Source organism: Gallus gallus, chromosome 5 (assembly GCF_016699485.2).
Source record: "Gallus gallus isolate bGalGal1 chromosome 5, bGalGal1.mat.broiler.GRCg7b, whole genome shotgun sequence".
NCBI lineage: Eukaryota > Metazoa > Chordata > Aves > Galliformes > Phasianidae > Gallus > Gallus gallus.
The window spans coordinates 25,839,280-25,858,817 of record NC_052536.1 but is presented as its reverse complement, the minus strand read 5'-3'; the positions used below and the strand labels follow the sequence as shown (position 1 = coordinate 25,858,817).

The following is a 19,538-nucleotide window of genomic DNA, read 5'->3' as shown; positions in this document are numbered from 1 at the left end:
ATGAAAGTCTATTCATATAAAAAGCTCCAAAAGCTTCATTTTCTTAGGAATCCTATGATTGGCATTCAGAATATAGTTACAGAAGCTTATTTTCTCATTACGTTTCCTTTGCATTTCCCTGCTATTTTGCACAAAGAATTTGTTCCAGCTGGGTCTTCCGCACTTAATTTCAGTACTCCAAAGGAAAAATATTAGAGAACAAGCTTTTCATCCTCACCACTCTGAATGTTGGGAATGTAAAAAATCCATGTTACATATGGATTTATGGAGCTGTAATGAGCAGAGTGGATTCAGTGAGGCATAGCACTACAAGAAACATAGTTGCCCATCATAAAGTTACTTGAAAGACCCAAATCCTATATCAAACATGTTTCATTTTGTTTTGATATGATATTATGATTTTATAGCAATAAAAGCATTGTGATATCTGTTTACATTTTATCTGGATTTAATAGGTCAGGTTAAAGGAACAATATGTGATCTTTTAATATTAAAAGGGGTGTCATCTTTGCTGCTTTTTTTTTTTTTTAATGCATTGTGAAAAGAAGGTTTTTCTGTTCCTTTTCCCAGATTTGATAGAAACTTGGTCTGGATAAAAACTATGCTAGGAGTGTCTAGTGTCTCTCTTCTTTCTGGGCCCAGTCAACAGGTCATGAGAAAGGAGCCATAAAGAGTAAGAAGTATCTAGTGACCAAAGTGCCATTTTTCACAGCTGTAAACTGTGGTGAATGGTCGTTGGTGTGAGTTTGGTTTCTGCAACTCACAGGAGGAAGGATAAAGTAGCAAGAGGCAATGTGCCACTATAATGCTGAAGTCCCACATCAGCATAATACCTTGATTTTAAAAAAAAAATTTTTATTTGGAACAGTTGTATCCTGTCTTAGTAGTCTGTGTGGCTCTAATCTCCCTTCTAGCTCTGAAGAGTGGCTGCAACTACAGATGGTTAAATCAAATTATAGTTGTCTATGACAAACTGTAGGATTTTAAACATGCAAGATCACACAAGAGACCTGAAGCTTCATCAAGCCACACAGGATGACTATAGGGCACAGAAATGTTAACAATGGAATTTCTTACCTTGGGTTGGTTGGAGTCGTTATAATCTTAGTGTTTTATCATGTGTATATGTAAAGGGGTGGGAGGGCAGGCAAGCAGCAGCATGCGTCTTCCATTGTGCCTGGGGATGGTGTTCTCATAATACCAGAGGAAAGTTCAGGGAAATATTTGCACACAGTAATTACATTCTGGCTTTCTGTGCAAGGTAATTTCAGTCTTTGCAGTTGCCTTCATCTATCCAGGGATCATAGTGATAAAACTGCTTTTCTTCTCTCATCTTGATTTTAGTTCTACCTCATTTTTTTCTGTATGGTATCTGAGCTTTGTCACCATACAAGTAGCAAAGAAGCAAGCAGTTCTGATCAATAATCCTTGTGTTCCCACAGATGCAGATGAAGAACTTGCTCTTTCTGTTCCTGCTAGCAGTGATGCTGCCTTCTGCATTTTCAGTAAGTAAAAGCTCTTCTGAATACCTTTGCAAGAAACTAAAGGTACTTGTAGGAAGTATTTTCCAAAAAACTACTGGGTTGAAGTCATCAGGCCTACTGTGGTACATTAAGAAAAGTCTAATGTGGCAATTGAACAAGAAAATTCTGGTAGTGCCTTTGGCTTGAGAGTTATCTGCAAAGCAGTAATTGCTATATCCTGCTTCAGAGCTTTAGAGAACTGACACTGGAAGTAAGACAAATGAATCTTTGGTTAGCTGATTTAAACCACTAAGACTACACAAAAGAGAGAAGTTGTATGGCTTAGGTTTTAAGGGGAGGATGTAATAATTATACTACAGCAATTCAGTATTGTCAGAATAGGAACACAGTTGTTAAGAACTTGGGTTCCTCTTCCTTTCTGAGGGAAAAGTGGGACCTTCCTGAGGTAAATGAAGTTTGAGAGCAGTTTCTCTGAATTTGACTTCAGTTGTATTAATGCCTTGGACAATCTGAGGTAAAGGGTGACCTGCTGAGTAGATGGGAAGTCCTAGCAAAGGACGAAGTGGTATGTTTATTCGATGTAAAGGAACAGAAGGGGGGGGATGGGAAGAGGTAATAATCACCTGGAGTTAAGTGTTCTGTGGGAGTTGTGAGGAATTATATATATGCCACTAAAATTAATGAGTCCATAACTTTCAATCTCTCGAGCAATTATGAAATTCTATTCCTTATATTCAGTATTTGCAAGTGCTCTGTAGGCCTCCTTTGAAGATCAGGGACAAGAGGCCAGAAATCAAGCAGAGTTTGTTAGCTGTCATAGACTTCTTATCTTGAGTTGGAAATACGCTTAAATAAGATCTTTCTATCTCACACCTTATAGAAGATTATGCTTTATGTTGAAAGAACCACAAGCAGAATATACTTTATTTGGTTCATCTGCTTGCCTGCCTGTTTGCAGCCTGGCGATGTTTTGGAAGGAAAATGTCTGAAACACCCTATGTACAAATACAAACGCTGACATTTCTCTTTAGCGTTAGACTATCCCCTGCATGCAGTCAGTAGCTCCTCTTGAAGGCATGCTGAATGAAGGAGAAAGGTTTTGCTTGGCCACCACTTTATTTCAGTTTCCTTAACTTGCTGGATCTGTCCAAGCTATGAAAAGATGGGAAGATCCAACAGCACTGACGCTTTCTGCTGTGGTGATTCTCCATAGCATACTGTGTAGAACCAAAGGTTTGTTTTGCCGTATATTCTGATTCCAGCTATGTCATAAGCAGATGTCTAGAAAAATCTATTAGAAGAATGGTAAATATGTACAATTTTCCTCGGTATGCTTCCACTGTCCAGTCACGTGTGGTTTATGAACCCTTCGGGCTGCAGTCATCTGTTTCTCTTCCCTAAACTTGTTCATTGCCTCCTGGAAGCAATCTAAACCTCTAAGAGCACAACATTTCTGTCAAAACCAAGATTGTGCTCTTTAGTGATTAAATCATATGTCATCATTGTATTTGTTAGGATTTTGAAGGTTTTTGGAAAGCTTTTTGGAAATCTGAGTGTATCAGACAGATTACCTTTGTTTTTGTGTTTACGAATTTCTCAAAGAACTGCAATAGCCTTAGAAGGACTTGTCTTTAAAAAAGTCTAGTTGACTCTTCCTCAAATATATTTATGCAGGTATCTGCTAATTCTGTTCTCTGTTATAGTTTCTATTAATTTGTTTAGTAGATGCTAATTTTATAGTATGTGGGTGTGTAATTCTTTGGGTTCTCCTGGGACCCATTTGTAAATTGGTATCAGACTTTCCACTTCTCAATAATCACACGCTGAAGCAGTTTTAGCTGAAAGAGTTGTCTGCCAGTATGTAATCACTTGTCTGTTTCAACCTTTAATTCCTGTTAGGTCACTTGGATAAACAATTTCTAGTGACTTCATTCTGTTTGTTTTGACCACTTTTCCAAAATAAGTCTGTGGTCATAAAATGTTCTCACAATCCTCTTCTCTGTGGAGCTTTCTGAATGTCTCTTGTTTCTTACTCGGGGATTTCAGTAATTAATTTAACTCCTCTGCAGTGCCTGTGTCTTTCTGGCTTGCTCTTATACTGTAGTCTGCTCCAGGCCACCCAGAGCCTCAGGAAGGCTTTCCATTTCTGAAAATTAGCTATTACTTGCTCTGCCCATTAGCCAGTAAATTAGTCCAGGGAGGCAGCACCTACCCAGTTCTGCAGTGGATGAGGCAGTGCTATGCTCTGTCTAGCTGATAGAAAAACAGGGGATGTGCCAAGAGACAGCTGTATTGTGCTAGAGCCCATGATGGGGGGTAGAAAGAGTGAGGTGTGCTGAGGGAGGTAAATATAGGGAATATGGGAACGAGTTGGGAACTGTAAGGGAGTGGGTTAAGTACTCTAGGAAGAACCTGAAGTATCTGGAGGAGCTGAAGTTGTAGGGAAATGGACGGATTGTAGTGGGTTTGTTAGAGAGGATATGCTAACAAGCCAGGGTTAGAGCCGTAGAGGGAAATGAAAGATGGACACAGTGAGTGCAAACCTCAAGCCATTCAAACTGTTAAAACCTTGCTTTTTTCTTCTCTTCGAGAAACAGTTTATCTTAATAAGCTGCTCTCTTCTTCTGTATCATTGTTTCACTTCCTGCTGCCACCATCTTGTTCTTTCTCGTTCGTTTTTTTCCTAGGTTTGTTCAAACGCAATTCTTTGATTGCTTATTCATTATTCATAAAAAATGGTAGTTGGCATTCTTCACCTTCAAAGCTCTTTGCCAGCCTGCTGTGTCTGAGCCAAGATCAATGGTTAAGAGGGAATTATAAAAAATGCTTTGTTCATGTAGTTCTGATTCATTCGCCCATTTTTTGTTGCATTTTAGGCTAATAGCATAGCTGGTTACAGATGGATTTATCTTGAAAATGCATCTATTGGAATAATAGCATACAACTACATTATAAGTGTCTGAGATATACTGAATGTTCTTAGCCCCCTGACAGTTAGGTGTGAACGTCAAATGCCACATTTTGCATGGCTTAGCTGTGTGGAAATATTTTAAGTGGTCATCACTGTAGTACAGGGCAGGTCTTCGGAACACAGAAAAGAGAAGGGAATAGCACACATCCTGAAGAGCACATAGTTTCAGCATACATACCAGGTGTATTGTTTTTCAGAGCCTTGATGGCATTGCTAGGCTTTACTGGCCCTGACCAGCCTCCTTCCACCTTGCCCAGAGCCTGGGACACCATTTGGGCCCCCAGACCTGTCAGCCCCACAACAGCAGCACCATAGTAGGGCCTGTTTGCAGCCCCAGGGAGGTGCTCAGTGCCTGGGGATGGCTGTGAGACAGATCTGGCTGTAAAGCCCAGCCTTGCTCTGCTGCCCCTGAGAGATCCTGCCACTGGAACCCCGCTCCCATGGAGCAGCCAGTCCTCCTGGCACCTTGGCAGCTCTCTCTCTTTTTTTTTTTTTTTAGTCTACCTCATTAATCTTTCTGTAAGAAATTAACTCTTTCTAAGCAATTATTATTCAAACCTAGTAAAGCTACATTTTTCCGCAGAGGCTTCTATTAGCCCAGTCTTTGGAACTGAAACCATTATGGAATAAATGTCTGCACTGATAACTTTCTTTTGTAAAACATTTGGTTTTCACCTTTCTTTCACAGATGTTTCAACAGTGAGGCTAGAATTCAAGGTGCCTTAAGATTAACCTTATTTCAGAAAATTTAAACCCCAGAAAGTCAGTGTTTATCAGGCAACAGTAGTGTAGTGTTATTTATTTGAGAAATACTGTGAAAGATTAATAGAGAAACACTCTGGTTTTAACTGTAGTTTCGCACCAGAGAAGTGCTGCATAAAATGACAGTTACATGTGGGGAATCAACTTCACGTTACTCAATTTATCATTGGCAGCTGTATCTATATTCAGTGGGTAACAATTGTACAGAGTCTTGTACTTCCAGTGTAAAGAATTTCCAATGTAAACTTACAATGTCAATTTCCCACCAGTTCTGGTGTTGGTACTGAGATGTTCCTGGGACTGGATGGAGTCTCTTAACTGCATGATGCAGTTTCAGAAGTCAAAATAACAACTTTTCAGCATCCAGAAAGATCCTTCAATTGCAGCTCAGTGGAACAAAGATATGTGACCTGCTGAGCTAAAATTGAGCAGTGGTCTTGTCCAAAACTGATCATGATTGTTCGAGCTGTATAACATGGTATTTTATTGCTGCTTGCCTGTTTGGAAAGGCAGCACAAAGAGTCATGGAATAATTAAGGTTGAGTAGGACATCAAAGGTGCCCAGTGAGTAGGGAAACACTAGATGGAAAATTTTGACCACAATTTAGTTTGTTTGAACCTGTGATTGCAAATCTTCACTGATCTCTTTGGACTGTGTAGTAAATGTATGTTTGCTTTCATAGCTTACTAGTAATATTGGAGTCAAGGCACTAGGAAAATACTTATGTTGACTTGTAATCCACGTTAAGTTATATGAACTTTGTAGATCATTGCATCCCTACAGTGCACATCTGGGGTGCACTCTCTCTCTCTGCCTGTGCATAGTTTCCTATCCATCTCATCAAACTGATTGAGAAGTGTTTCAAGGTCTCTCTTTAAGTTGTTCCTACATACTGCCAGCATTTTCAGGCTTTCTGAGTCAAGTACCACTCATAGCTTCTTTTCCAGTACATGTTTCATATGTAAAAATATATATTATATGATATATATTTTACTGTCTAATGCCATTTTCCAGAGTTATCTTACTGTGTGTGTGTGTCTGATACGTACTGAAATTCTCTTTAAAGACAAAGACTGCAGCTGTAGCGATTCAGAGACATAGGTTTTCTATTTGCTTATTTTGTCAGAATCAGTTGGCCTGATAAAGCAGATGCTCCAACTACATCACTAACACATATATCAAGGAATTGATGAAAGCAATGCACTGTCCATAGAAATAAAATCATTTGACTTTCTGAACTTTTGGACCACCGCAGCTTGCTTAACAATGAGCATTGAGAGCATGTGGTTCCAGGGTCATGTCTTCTTCATCAATGTTGCCTGAAGATAAGGCAATAGAATGAGACAGAGCAGCTAGGTATTAACTGTCTGTCCTTTCTGGAGTTTTTAAAAGTGAGATGGTTGTATACTTTCTCTGGCTTTTCCTGAAACATTAAAATATATACTTACTGCAGATAGAGGGTCTACATTCTTGTATACATGCTAAACTCAAGCGGGGGGGGGAATGCAGCGAATTGAATTAATAGCCATGATTTAGTTTTTAGGCCTTTAGTTCCATGGTCCAGCAGGGCCTGGGATTTAGTCATTCTGGCTGACAATACATAAGAGCATTCTGGAGTCAGAGAAGAGCATAAAGAGGCTTTGGGGACAGAAATCAGCTGATAGCATCTTAAAACATCTTGTTATCAGATTATATGATAATAGATTCCTTATTTATTATGTTGCTTTATATCTGAGCGCACATGCATGCAGTCACTGCCATATTGAGGGAGTTGAGTTCCTATTAAAATATTTCTAACACCATACAGCTTTGGAAGGACTCTTCTGGCTGACACTCCTTTTGGGGTGTACATAAATGGAGTGATACTGAGAAAATGATTGTTCCTGCACTCTGCAGATGTATAAGCCTTACAACAAAGAGTCCCTGCAGATTTTGCTCTCTGTAGAAGGAATAAAGAATGCTACTTCTGTAGGAGGGATATTGGAATATTTATCATGTTGGTGTGTGTGTGTGTCAGGGAAGGGTTTTCTGTCCTAATTGCCTTCCAGTAATCTGACTTTCAAATGTGCCTCCTTTGGATTTTTATCTACATGTTTTCTTCACCCTTATGTTGGCTGAAAGATTCCTTGTTTCCAGGGTGAGCTAATACTGCTCCTAAATCAGTCAGCTGATACAGAGGAATAAGACTGCAGAGAATTAGGGTGGTAGCATGTTTCATTCTTTTGGGAGTAAGGGAGGAGGGATTACAGGGGGCAGAATTAGGTGCCTGAAAGAAACACTTGGGAAAATAAGACGCTTTTCTGAAAGCTAAAACTCTATTGATGGGATTACTCCCGGAAAGGCAAATGAGAATGCCGAAGACCAACACTGAACTGAATATTTGGAACAGAACAATGGTAGCTAGGTTTGGCAAGGGGTCAGAGAGACATTGACTTGGCAGACAGGAAATATGGGGAAGTGGCTGTAACCTGGGTAGTGCCATTGAGTGAGAAGAGTGAAGGTAAACAGAGTTAGTCTGAACTAGGAAACTTGTCCTGAAGGATTTTGCTTGCAGAGGTGTTAGAAAGAAATGCACAAAAACTTACATGAAGAAAATCAAATAGCATAGGCCAAGAGAAATGTGCTTCAATTAAAGCAGTAGAGGCAGGAAGAAAATGGACTGACTCTGGAGAATGATAGTTGTGGATATGGTCGTAGCAACTGCATAAATATAGTAAGATATCTCTGACTGTGTTGCTCTGTCTGTAGCAGGGAATTACTTCTTAAAAGTGGCCAAGAGGAAGAAAAACAAGGCTATAACTCAAGAACTTGCAGTCAGGCAGGGAGTATGTGCAGAAAATTACAAAAACTGTTTACATGACAAGGGAGGATTAACTCATGCATCTTGCCCAAGTTGAATTCATTGGATAATTTATTAGGGTAGTTCCTATTTTTAGCAGAGATTTGTATGTCTTATGTAAAAATGATTATCTGAAGTGAAAAATACAATCAAGAAGTGAGGAGCTCGTGCCTTCTCTGTAGGAAAGCAACCTGGTGGGTGTAAAGTGTGAACTGAATGGGGTAATATCCCTGCAGTAGTGAAATTCTCCATCTCTAGCACATTTCTCCACTCCAGTAGAAAACTCTTACAATGACACCAGCTGGCTGATCATCAGGGAGTAATTTACCTGAGAATGCAGGAGGGATAACCGGAAGGGATGGTAACAGGACACAAGCAGGGAGATGTGGAGGGGTGAGGCTGTGGGGTGAAGTAATCTAGTCACAAAAGGGGCTCTGTGAATCTAGAGGATAGGCTGGGAGCCAGACCCAGAGGTTATGTAGATTTGGAATACAGTGTGGGTAAAAGAGAATTAGACTGCGTCCCAATTTTTTATTTTTTTCTTTTACCTTTCATTTTCAATAATGGGTTGTAATTACACACCAAAATAACAGCCTTAATCTGAATTAGCCAAGTTAGCATTGGCCTGCATGAACCAGCAAGCAGTGAAACTGCACTGCAAATAGATAATGACATTGTGAAGTGATGCTGGCTTGCAATACTCAGCTCTCAGAAGGAGCTGCTTCTCATTGTGCAGGAGCAGCCTGGACCTACTGAAGACTGCCAGACTCACTGCGCGCAATTTAAGTAGACTCCCGATGTCTTTACAACATTAATGATCTGCCACTAGATTATCACATGGGCTCTCGCTTGAAGCAATAGGTGTAGACAGAAAATGTATTAATATTCACCTTGTCTTCATAATTCTTCTACTACAGCAGAAATAGGGCTTGTTGTAGTCCATGTCTTGTGTTCTAGAATAATGAACCACAAACAGGAGCTGCTGTGGACCCTCACTTGTTGCTGAATGAATTGCCAAGATACAATTTCTCACTCCTTTGTGAGTCTTCCTCTGCCTTTCTTCTCCACATTAACCCAAATACCTAAATACCCAAATTGTATGTATTACCTTATCAGCTGTGTAATATGTATGTAAACTGCCCAACAGGTGCAGCTGCTCAGCATATCCTGTCTTTACAGTGTCACTCCCTGAGCAACCCTCCATTTACTGTTTTTTTTACGAATGTTGCATCCTGCAATTGTTTTTATTTTCAGGAGGTTGCTATTCTTCCCACTAAATCATAGAATCCTAGCATCCTTGGAGTTGGAAGGGACCTCTGAAGGCCATCTAGTCCAACACCCCTGGAGTGAACAGGGACACTGTGTTCTGCTGTATGCAAATCCTGTCAGCTGCAGCAGGCCTTCTTTCCTGAAAACTTATTTTGTATGCTTCTACAACAATGTATTTTGTGTAATTCTATTGCAATTATAACATCTTATTCATGTTATCGTGCTGATTTCTCTTAACGTCAGTATTCAGAATGACTTTCTGAAACAGAATGAGTTAAGGCTACTGCTAGTGATGGCCCATGCCTTAACATTTAAAATGTTGTACAGGTGAAAAATGTCAAAATACAGATAGATAGATTTTTTTTTTCCTGCCTCAAGATCTGTGTTCTAGGGGTTTACTTACTGCTTCCTTCATTTCCCCTAAGTGTCTGGCTTGGAGCCAAGGATTTGGAGTTAAGGGGTTGTGTTTATCCAGTCTAGAGTGACAGTGCTCACAGCTCCTGAATTAACAGTTTGCCTCTACTGCCTTGCTGAGAGGGAGTTGTTATCTTTCAGATGATTATTACAAAGTACTAAGATTATGAAGTTGGAGCTGCTGTACGTCTTCAGGAAACTACTACTTCTAGTTAGTAGAGGCTTGGTTTTTCTGATCCATTGTTCTCTGCCACATTTCATACTAGGAATACGAGGCAGCAACACAGTCTATTTTGCAAGACACAAAATAGGTGTTTTGCTTCATTTTCATTGTGTACATTTGTTGTTTTCCTTATGTCTGTTTGATATGTTTGTGTTCTGTGTTATTTACAGGGCCATAGGATGAAGCGGCAGACTGGTGTTTGGGGAAGCTGGGGTGAATGGGGCAAGTGCAGTCGGAGCTGTGGTGGCGGAGTCAGTGTTCGGCAACGGCACTGCTATTTCCAAAGGTAAGGTCTAACCTCATTTTTCTTTCTTCAAATGTATTCTTCTGCTACCATGCTCCTGTACGTATGGTCCCATATCCATTCAGAACCAAAATGGCATAATTCCATAGGAAGAAGTCATCTAAGTCCACTTCAGCACGATCCTTAGCTTTAGTCTCATCACTGCTCTTTTGAAGAAGACTGTCTTTAACATGTCTTTGCTTTAACTCCTTTGCTTGAATACAGTGATCTCTCTGAGATCTGAAGCTGTACAATGAGGTGACTGGTATGGCAGCACCTGTTCAATCAGGTCTAGTGTGGGAGACCTGGGGGAGTTGGAGGAGAGGTCAGAGCATTTGGTTGCTCTCTCAGGAGCCAGTGGCTATGCCAAGATTTTCTCAGGCTTATGATTTCCAGGAAGATAAATCGCCCTAGTGAGTGGTGCAGGAGTGGAGTAGGCTCAAGCAAAGGTAACGCAGTGCCATTTCATCTGTAGCTGGTTGGATTAGTGATGACAATGACTAGAAGTGTACTTTTTGGGAATTATGAACCTGAGCAGTCCTGTTGTATAAAAAGCAAGAAAAGAAGAAAAACAAATTACCTTCACCGTCAATATCATCATGTGTAGGAGGGGGAGGGAAAAGAAACCACCTCACCCTGATTAAAGAAAGATCATCTTTGAAGGCTGCCTGTCGTGGCATGCACTCATGTCTTGTTGCCTGATTAGAATTCTTGGGGACTTGTCTCTCCTTTTTAGAAGTGCTGAGATATTAGATTTTTGTTGACTTTTCAGATCAATATACTCCATGGCTGTTATTCCCCATAATTCTCAGCTGTTATTCCCCATAATTCTCAGCTGAGAACATTTGGCTGGAACCAGTGTTGCACACTCTTCATGGGCATCTTTGGCTCTCCCTAGGAATAGGCTTAGAGCGCATATAAATAGCGCACAAAGTGATGTGCATACCTACTCTGAATTAGCCATTGCTGTCGTTCTCAGAATATATATGTGTATGGTAAGGGTATGTCAGCTATATGCTAGTGGACAAAAGACCAAAAGTTTTGCTTCCATTACTTAGTGAAAACATAATGCTGAAGAGCTATGCTGTAGTTGTTCTTATTTTATGTTTCATTCATGACAGATTGCGGTCTGTAGCAGAAAATAGCACTAGAAAATGCAAACTTGCCTTAGTAAGAAAAGAAAGTGCTTTTTCATTATTTTGCTGCTTCAGGAGACTGTGTAAATATTATATGCTCTATGTGAAAGTTATTTGGGATATCTACCATGAGATGATTTTTTTTCCTGTGTTCAGACAGCTTAATTGGGTTCTTTCGGTCTTTCAGGACAGAAAGTGCTTCCAGTTGCATTGGACCAACTCGAAGCTATCGCTCATGCAATATTCAGGTAGAGTACAGTGTTTGTACTCTGTTTTTTGGTGTTTTTTTTTATTTGCTTTCCTGTTGCTCCTTTTCCCAAGACAAATCATTCATGTTCAGAAGTAATATGCTATTGTTAGATTCTCTTTCTCTGGCATTACTGATGAATGCTGTTCATCAATGGTACCTCTTCAAAAGAATATTGATCCCAGACAAGAATTTATCTGAAGATTTTATGTGTGAGTCAGAAGGGGCAGTTTTTAGCTGCCCATTTAATTCTCCTCCTTTTCCTGATGGCCTGGTGAAAATGTTTTCTCCTCCAAACAGAGCTGCCCAGAAGGCTCCAGAGATTTCCGAGCAGAGCAGTGTGCAGAGTTTGATGGGACAGAATTTCAAGGAAAGAAATACAAGTGGCTTCCTTATTATGGAGGTAATAATAAGTCTTGCAGAGTAGAGTTACTCTTCATCTCTGACTATCAGCAGTATGTTTTAAAGTGATATTACTAAAGTGACATTATTAAAAATAATGTTATAGACTGTATTCTTACAGTAGATATTTCCCTAACTGGAGTAGCAAGAGGGTTTGGGGCATGGAATTAATATTTTTGTCAGCAGCAAAGCATTGCTGACATGAAGATGGTGAATATATGGGCAAAGAGACATCTACCGCAGCAGCAGTACATAATTCTCTTGTAACAGCTGTTCTTTCAGGAACATTGCTCAAGAAAACTGGAACTGGCTGCAGCTAGATCATGAAGTATTAAAGAAGCTGCAGCTCTGCTGTATTTTACTGTATTTGTGAAAGAATACCAGCAAGAAGCATGAGAAATAAATGATATAATTAATGAGTCCTTCAGAAAACATGAGATATTTGCAATTGGCCCCCACTTTCTTGAGAAACCACTTCAGAAGGCAGGTTTAGGAATGAGAGTTACTCACTCTGATCTTTGCTATCATTTCCAGTGGCTTGTTGTCTGTTAAAATAACAGCTTTCTTGTGTTCTGTACCAACGCTTATTCTCTTTTCAAAAAGCTTTGTACTCATTCCATGGGGCAGAAGAAGAGATCTACTAAGGAACAACGAAATATCTCCATGGGCCAACGTGACCTCTCTAGCACATGCCGATCAGGGTGCATGAGGAAAAGGATGCATACAGTGAGGCTTTCCCAGTGTACTTTTCCATCACCCAGCAGTTTGTGACCCAGAAATCTGCTCGATATCTGCCACTTAATATCAGTTCACTCCTCTTTCTGCTTCTGTGATCTAAAACCAGGACTCTGATGCATTAGCAAGCTATTAGCCATGGTACACACTATTTGTTTTTTGGTTTTTTTTTTCTCTCCTACCAGCACCCAATAAGTGTGAGTTAAACTGTATTCCAAAGGGAGAAAACTTCTACTACAGACACAAGGAAACTGTGATAGATGGGACTACTTGTGAACCTGGCAAGCGGGATATCTGTGTAGAAGGAGTTTGTCAAGTGAGTCATGCTGTTGCTTCCTTCCTCTGCCATTGCGTCTATTAGTCTTGCGGGTTCTTCCCATTGTTCTACTTGGCCATTTGTAATAGTATCTAAAAAGTGGATTCACTCAGTTTCTGAGATGCTGAGGAGGATATCAACAGCATTTATCTCCCTGTCTCTGGAAGTGAAAGGGAAGAGGTCAGCTTTGTCCTTCTCTTGACAACAACTTTCCTACCTTCTGATTTCCCACACCCCCTAGATTCAATTCAGGTTTTCTCATAAGAACAGTCCATCATTTAGCCATTTTGTCTTTCTTTCCCTTGTCATTATGGTTTATTCATATTGATGCTCCTGTGCCCTGACAGGCTGTTGGCTGTGATAACATACTAGAATCTACCAAGAAGGAGGACAAGTGCCTACAGTGCGGAGGAGATAACAGCACCTGCTATGATGTGAAGGGCACTTTTGATGTACCCAACCTCCCCAAAGGTACAGATGATCTGTATAGTTCAGGCAGGTGAGAAGGGAAAGGTTAAAACTAAACTAATGTGGCACTTCAGCATCAGAAAACGTATTGATTGCTTTACCCAGAGGATCATTTTCTCAGTCTCAGAAGAGTCAAATGTACTTGAAATGCTGCTGGTGTCTCTCTATGTTCAATCTCTAACAGATGCTATAAATGTACCATGTGAATATAGCTCTATACCATTTTCATAAGACTATCCCCACACACAGTGTCTTGAAAGCCCTACTTGAATTTCTGCAAGGTCGTGAATGGAACTGAATCTTCTGCATTTGGCCAATTTTGAGTCATTTCAAGACAATTGTGCTGTGATCAAATCTTTAGTCAAGACCCAATATGCCAGTTACTGAAATTCTAGATTTTAAAACCTAAAAAAAAATGACTGCACTAATCCATGTGCTTACTTTTCTGAGGTGTAGTTGCAACTGTATGCCCATGGACTGATATCTGGAGACTTTTTGGTGAAGCTATTCAGAATACAGATAAAGTAACAACTGAAATGCTTTGAGCCACCATCATAAAGCTCATCCAGTTGTTCAGATACCAATGAAATTGAAAGAATCACTGATGCACAAATGTGACTGTGTACTATCAACAGGTAGATATTGAATAATCCCCTTTATTTTTCTTCAGGGTACAATCAAATCTTCATCATCCCTGTGGGAGCTACCAGCATCCAAATCAAGGAGGTTATGCCCAGCAGGAACTTTATGGGTAAGACTGGTTTTGGATCATGTGTTTCAGTCCATTTGGATTCTAGGCACTGCATTAAAATTTAGTTTTCAGGTACACTAGGATTTGGGAGGTGTGCCTTGATAGCTTGATCTGGCAGAGGGAAAAACTCTTTGAAAATCAGGATCTGAATACTGAGTATCTTTGAAGTATTAGTGATGCTTAACTCTGGGTTTCAGATTTACCTCATTTTCACTGAAGAAAGTAAAGTCAGGACAGGAATAAGCTGGAGGAATTTGGCTGTGCAGCATGTAAGTGCTTTCTCTGCAGCAAAACTGGCAAGAACTGTCTGAATGTACAGCAGCTTCTGGCAAGAAAGTGCTAGGGCTGGTCCAGCATTTTCTGTGGATAATATTCACCTTCATTTGTCACACCTGTGATGCAGAACTTAGTGAAAATGGGAGCATCCCTGTTGAATTCTTATTGTTCATTCTTATACGTGAATTTTTGCAATGGTGATAGGTGCTGCCATATTAGATTGTCACTCCACTTAAGAGGATTGCAATATTAATGCAAAGAGATGGTGCTCAAATGATGACGCTGAGAGCTCTGTGGGTTGCCAGTACCTTGAAAGTCTAGAACAGGCACTGTCTTGCAGTAGCTAGAACCAGCTTTCAAGTCATAAATATTAATTTTTTGCCTTTTCTTCTCTGGCATGTGGGTTTATCCAGCTGTCAAGAATGTGCAAGGGGATTATTATCTGAATGGACATTGGACAATTGACTTCAGCCGAACGCTACACATAGCTAGCACAGTTATGCACTATGATCGTGGCTCAGAAGGTGATCTGGCCCCAGAGCTCCTCCATGCCAGGGGTCCCACCACAGAGCCCTTAGTCATTGAGGTAAGTGGCTGAGCTTGCCCTCACTGATACTGCCTTGTTTTGCATAGCAGTCCTCACTTTGTGCAGTGGGAGTGCATTTGAGGAATCTTTGTAAGAGGAATCTTACAAAGCTGTAGGCCCTTAATCTAGACCATGGTGTTTTTCTTGCAGAAAAAACAGTGTTATGCTCTGGTTCTGAGGCCCAGAATGGAGCAGAGCAAGGCTTGATGTATTCCTTTGAGCTCTAACTTTGAGATGAGTCTGCACAGAATGGGTTCGGTGCAGGGACAGACTCTAGGGTACTTCATGTTATAGTGTACTGTAGGCCGTGTCAGGGTATGACTGTGACAGACCAGGTAGATCCATCTGCCTACGAAAGAGATGAATGCACCCTTTTCTGAAAAAATGATACTCCCTAGATAATCAGAGGAAGCAAGGAGAAAATACTACCTAGAGAAAAAGATCTTTTTGAACTGGAGGGACCAAGTCAGCTCAAACCCTCAGGCACAGTGGGGAAATGCTGTGAAGGGAAGAAGTGGTGCTGTTATTTTCATGACTTTATCCTGTGCTTTCATAGCTCATCAGTCAGGAGCCAAACCCAGGAGTACAGTACGAATACTACCTGCCTATGCACAGACAGACCACAGGTTACAGCTGGAGCTACAGTTCCTGGAGTGAGTGCAGCTCCGAGTGTGGAGGAGGTAAGGGGGCAAGACCTGGTCTCTGGCAACGTGGTTCAAGGTTTATATCCACACCATGAAGACACAGTGTGCTGCCCTCTTCAGCTGCTTCTCAGCAGTCTCCTGCTGAAAGACAACGCAGATATCTGCTTGTGGCAGTTCAGATTTTCTCAAGGGAGAGTCACATATGGAATCACAAGAGGACTGTGCTCCTTGCATTGTCCTGTCTAATTTTACATGTTCGAGTCCTCAGACTTTTTACTAGGATCTGTTAAGGCTCTTCATAGGGACGCGTTTGTTTTATTTTGTCCTACCTCAGTTCTTAATGTCCTCTGCAGGCCTTTTCAAACACTTGAAACCACTTTTCAAGCTGACCTGGTCTACAAAACTGGGTTGTATCATACTGCTATACCTCTACTGTCGCCTGTAAGATTCCATTTCTCTCAACAGGGAGATTGTCAGATTCCATAGAGTGTCACCATATGTTCAGTTTGCATCAGCAAAACTATTGATTTTAAACTAAGAAACAACAACAACAACAAATCCCAGCAATCAAACCAAAAACCTCCATCTCACTATTGAGTTTCTATCTGCCTCTTCTTGTCTTGCTGATGGCAAGTAGCTCTTTCAGTAGCTCTTGCCATAATGTGGTTGTGGGAGCTGATACTCTCAACCTGTAAGAAACATGAAGAGTTACAACATCTAGTCTTCACAAGACTGACCTTCTAGGTCTAACAGCACACACCAAACAGGGTTCCTTGGTGAGCAGTATACGCATATGGCATCTCCCTTGTGACTCTTAACCCACTCAAACAAAAGGAAGAGGTCCCTCACCTATACAGAATTATTCTGTCTCTTTTATTTCCTGTGAACTTATATACTGTGAGTAGGCATCATTCATACATGTGGTGACAGACCAAGAGCTGCACCTGACTCTTCCAAGTTGGTGAGTTGCAGGTGTGGATTCTGTGCTGCTTTAGAATCTTGTCTTAGCAACGCCACTGCATTTCAAACACCAGTTCCTTGTCCTGGGTGCCCTCCATTGATCAGTTTACTTTCTGTTTTCACCTTCAGGCTTCCAAACCCGCTTGGTGTTTTGTACCATAGACAATGAAATTTATCCAGACTATATGTGCAGGAACAAACCACAACCAGACAATAACCGGACATGTGGCCATCAGACTTGTCCCCAAACAAAACGGTGAGATTTCCTTTCCACTTCTGAGCTCTGTCTTCCTCCTGAAGTGCTTTTGGAGCCAGGAAAATAGTGCGTGGTGCTTTCCAAGGAGATGTTTCACTTCTTAGAGAAAGCCCAAGACAAAGTTGAGGATGATAACTATATGACAGGTGTTTTTGTGTGCACAAGAAATGGACTTGATATGTCCTATGTTCATTTTGTAGATCAATTACATTTTCTTTCTAGCATGATTGTGGAAGATAGTCTTCTAGCCCATACAGAAGGTCGGGAATAGAATCTGTGGTTTTTGTTCTTTTCAGCTGGAGCCTGCCAAAAAAAAGAGGAGTAGGTCTGAGCTGGTCTAACTTTGTCATTTCTGCGTTCTCAGTGTCCTTGCTCTTTGAAATAGATGAATCCTGGAATCTTCTTCTTTTCTATTATTTTCAGACCCATTTAATCAACCACTTCCCCCTTGTCCCTTGATTACACAGCCTTGCAATTGGCTGAAATTGGCTCTTATAAGCATCCAGAACTGTAACCAGAGCCTTAACTGCACATCTCACTGTGTGTCTGGTTAGTATAGTGGAGACCTTTGAGAGTGCTGTTGTGGGCCAGGGAGTACCTGGAAAACTGGGAACATTTCTGAATTCATGGTAGCCCATAGCTACTTGCTTTAAGTTGTTTAAATTCTTTATTCTGTGTGTAAAGGACTTCTTACATCTTTCCGCCACGAGCTTGGAGCCACGGTGGAGCACGAAACTCTCAGATGAAGAGGTAACAATGAGGAGACAACAGGCAGGCTCTCTTCTGCTCTCCACCTAGCTGCCCAGTGGAGTCTGTGGGGACTTGGGGTCTTTCCTTTGGCTCTGATGGTATCAGTGGGCCATGCTTTGCTTTTGATTCTTGCCAATGAAAATGATGGTGGAGGGTGCTGGCTGGCAGCTTTGCTTAGGTGGTTTTGAGTGCTGCTGGTAGTTTAACTAGTATGGAGTTGAGGAGGAGACATTTTCTTCATAGCTTTTGGCTTGATAATTGTTGCTTTAGGCTAGAGTGGTGGAAACATGTTTTATAAGACTTTTGTTTGGTTAATCAAGATAAAAAGCAGGAAAAGAGAATGTGATGGACTAGGTCTATTGAATCATTGACCAGGACTCCAGAGTGCCATAGCAAAGACCTCAAAGTTCCTCAAAAGCTCTTCTTTCTTTGGCCTGGGTCCTATGTCAGGCAGAAAATTCCTTACGTATTGCGGTGAGTGCAAGGTTGTCACAGATAAAATTTAGAATGTCCACTGAGGTATTAGAAGTAAAATGGAATAAAAGCGAAACAAGTGTTCCCAGCAAACTGCTAATATCATAGGACTTGCTTCTTAATGGTCTCATCGATATGATTGATCTTTCCATACAAAGGACCTGAAGCAAGTATCAGAGATGTCTTGACTGCGGTTGAAGGAATCTGCAGTTGAGTCCATCCGGTTGATACAACCTTTCTAAAACTGTACGCTTTCTTCACGGGAGGCAAAATAGTCCTGTTTTTATACCCTCTGGAACTTTTGTAAAAGCTCAATCAATTAACTTGTTTTGAGCTCAGTAGCCACACTGCTTTAAGTGGCTTCTGTTTGCTATAACTGTTCACTTTTCAAAGGGAATATCTTATTTTGTGGTAAATGGTATTCAGTTTCAGGCTATCTGCTTCTTTAACAGCAGAAAAAAGTACCTTAAGGAGATGAACATGTCTTCTCTTGGCTGGGTCTGCTGTGGAGTTTCTGATAGGATATGAATGTGAATTGGCTGGCTGAAACTCAGTGATGAGGGCAGACCAGGGGAAGCACCTGGAAAGGTAGGGGAGAAGACGTGAACTGTCTTTACTCCCTGGCTGAGGCTTATATGTCTGAAAGAGGGAGGTAGTAGATCACCGTGATACACCCCCCACATCACCAGTGCCTTTTAACTGCTCCCATCCCATGCTGGAGTCTGAAATCCCTGAAGTCAGACCATGCAAGCTGTGCTCCCAGCTGCGTGGGCAGCACTGAGACACAGGAATGGACAAGAGAGAGATTCTACCATCCACTGTGACTGTTTTCTGCACATTTGCCCTTCTGCTAGCAAGGATGTAACATTTCTGCAACCCAATGCAAAATCTGTTTGAAGTTTTTTTTTTACTTGTGTTGTGTGCTTCTGTTAGATAATCTAGCCAATGAGAGGAATAAACCATCTTTCTATTGGTATGTCAATTAAAAGTTTGTAAGAATTTCTAGGATAGTTCGGCGTAATTTGCAGGCAGATTGAGATCTCAGTTTGGTGATGTCTTCTGCTTATGTGAGCTACTATTCTTTTAGCTGATCTGGATCGTTTTCTCTCTTTTTTTTTTTTTCTCTTCCTCTTTAGTGTTCCATTCTAGGCATAATGTTTTTGCAGATGTTAGGAGACCAAAAGCCATGGAAATAAATCTTCCCCTCAGAGAGAGCTCTGCCCTTCCAGAGTAACAAGTGTTTTGTAGCTGGGGATTTGCCTCTGGAGTGGGACTCATGCTTTGCATTGCC

At 40.9% G+C, this 19,538-nt stretch overlaps 1 protein-coding gene across 9 annotated transcripts in view; it reads left to right on the top strand.

The window, feature by feature from the left end:
* The window catches only part of PAPLN (papilin, proteoglycan like sulfated glycoprotein), an 83,969-nt gene that overhangs the window by 30,009 nt on the left and 34,422 nt on the right, over positions 1 to 19,538 (top strand). For 7 of the 9 annotated variants that reach the window (XR_005860478.2, XM_040701911.2, XM_015287093.4 and 4 more), the window contains 11 exons: positions 1,443 to 1,505; positions 10,134 to 10,249; positions 11,570 to 11,630; positions 11,930 to 12,032; positions 12,952 to 13,082; positions 13,430 to 13,553; positions 14,221 to 14,301; positions 14,991 to 15,163; positions 15,720 to 15,843; positions 16,897 to 17,023; positions 17,708 to 17,773. Coding sequence is in view for 8 of the 9 variants with exons in the window: in XM_040701911.2 (XP_040557845.1) it covers positions 1,443 to 1,505; positions 10,134 to 10,249; positions 11,570 to 11,630; positions 11,930 to 12,032; positions 12,952 to 13,082; positions 13,430 to 13,553; positions 14,221 to 14,301; positions 14,991 to 15,163; positions 15,720 to 15,843; positions 16,897 to 17,023; positions 17,708 to 17,773 (1,169 nt within the window). In the remaining variant the exon portion in view is untranslated. The remainder of the gene's footprint in view (positions 1 to 1,442; positions 1,506 to 10,133; positions 10,250 to 11,569; positions 11,631 to 11,929; positions 12,033 to 12,951; positions 13,083 to 13,429; positions 13,554 to 14,220; positions 14,302 to 14,990; positions 15,164 to 15,719; positions 15,844 to 16,896; positions 17,024 to 17,707; positions 17,774 to 19,538) is intronic. The other 2 variants (XM_426430.8, XM_040701913.2) reach the window with 1 other exon arrangement.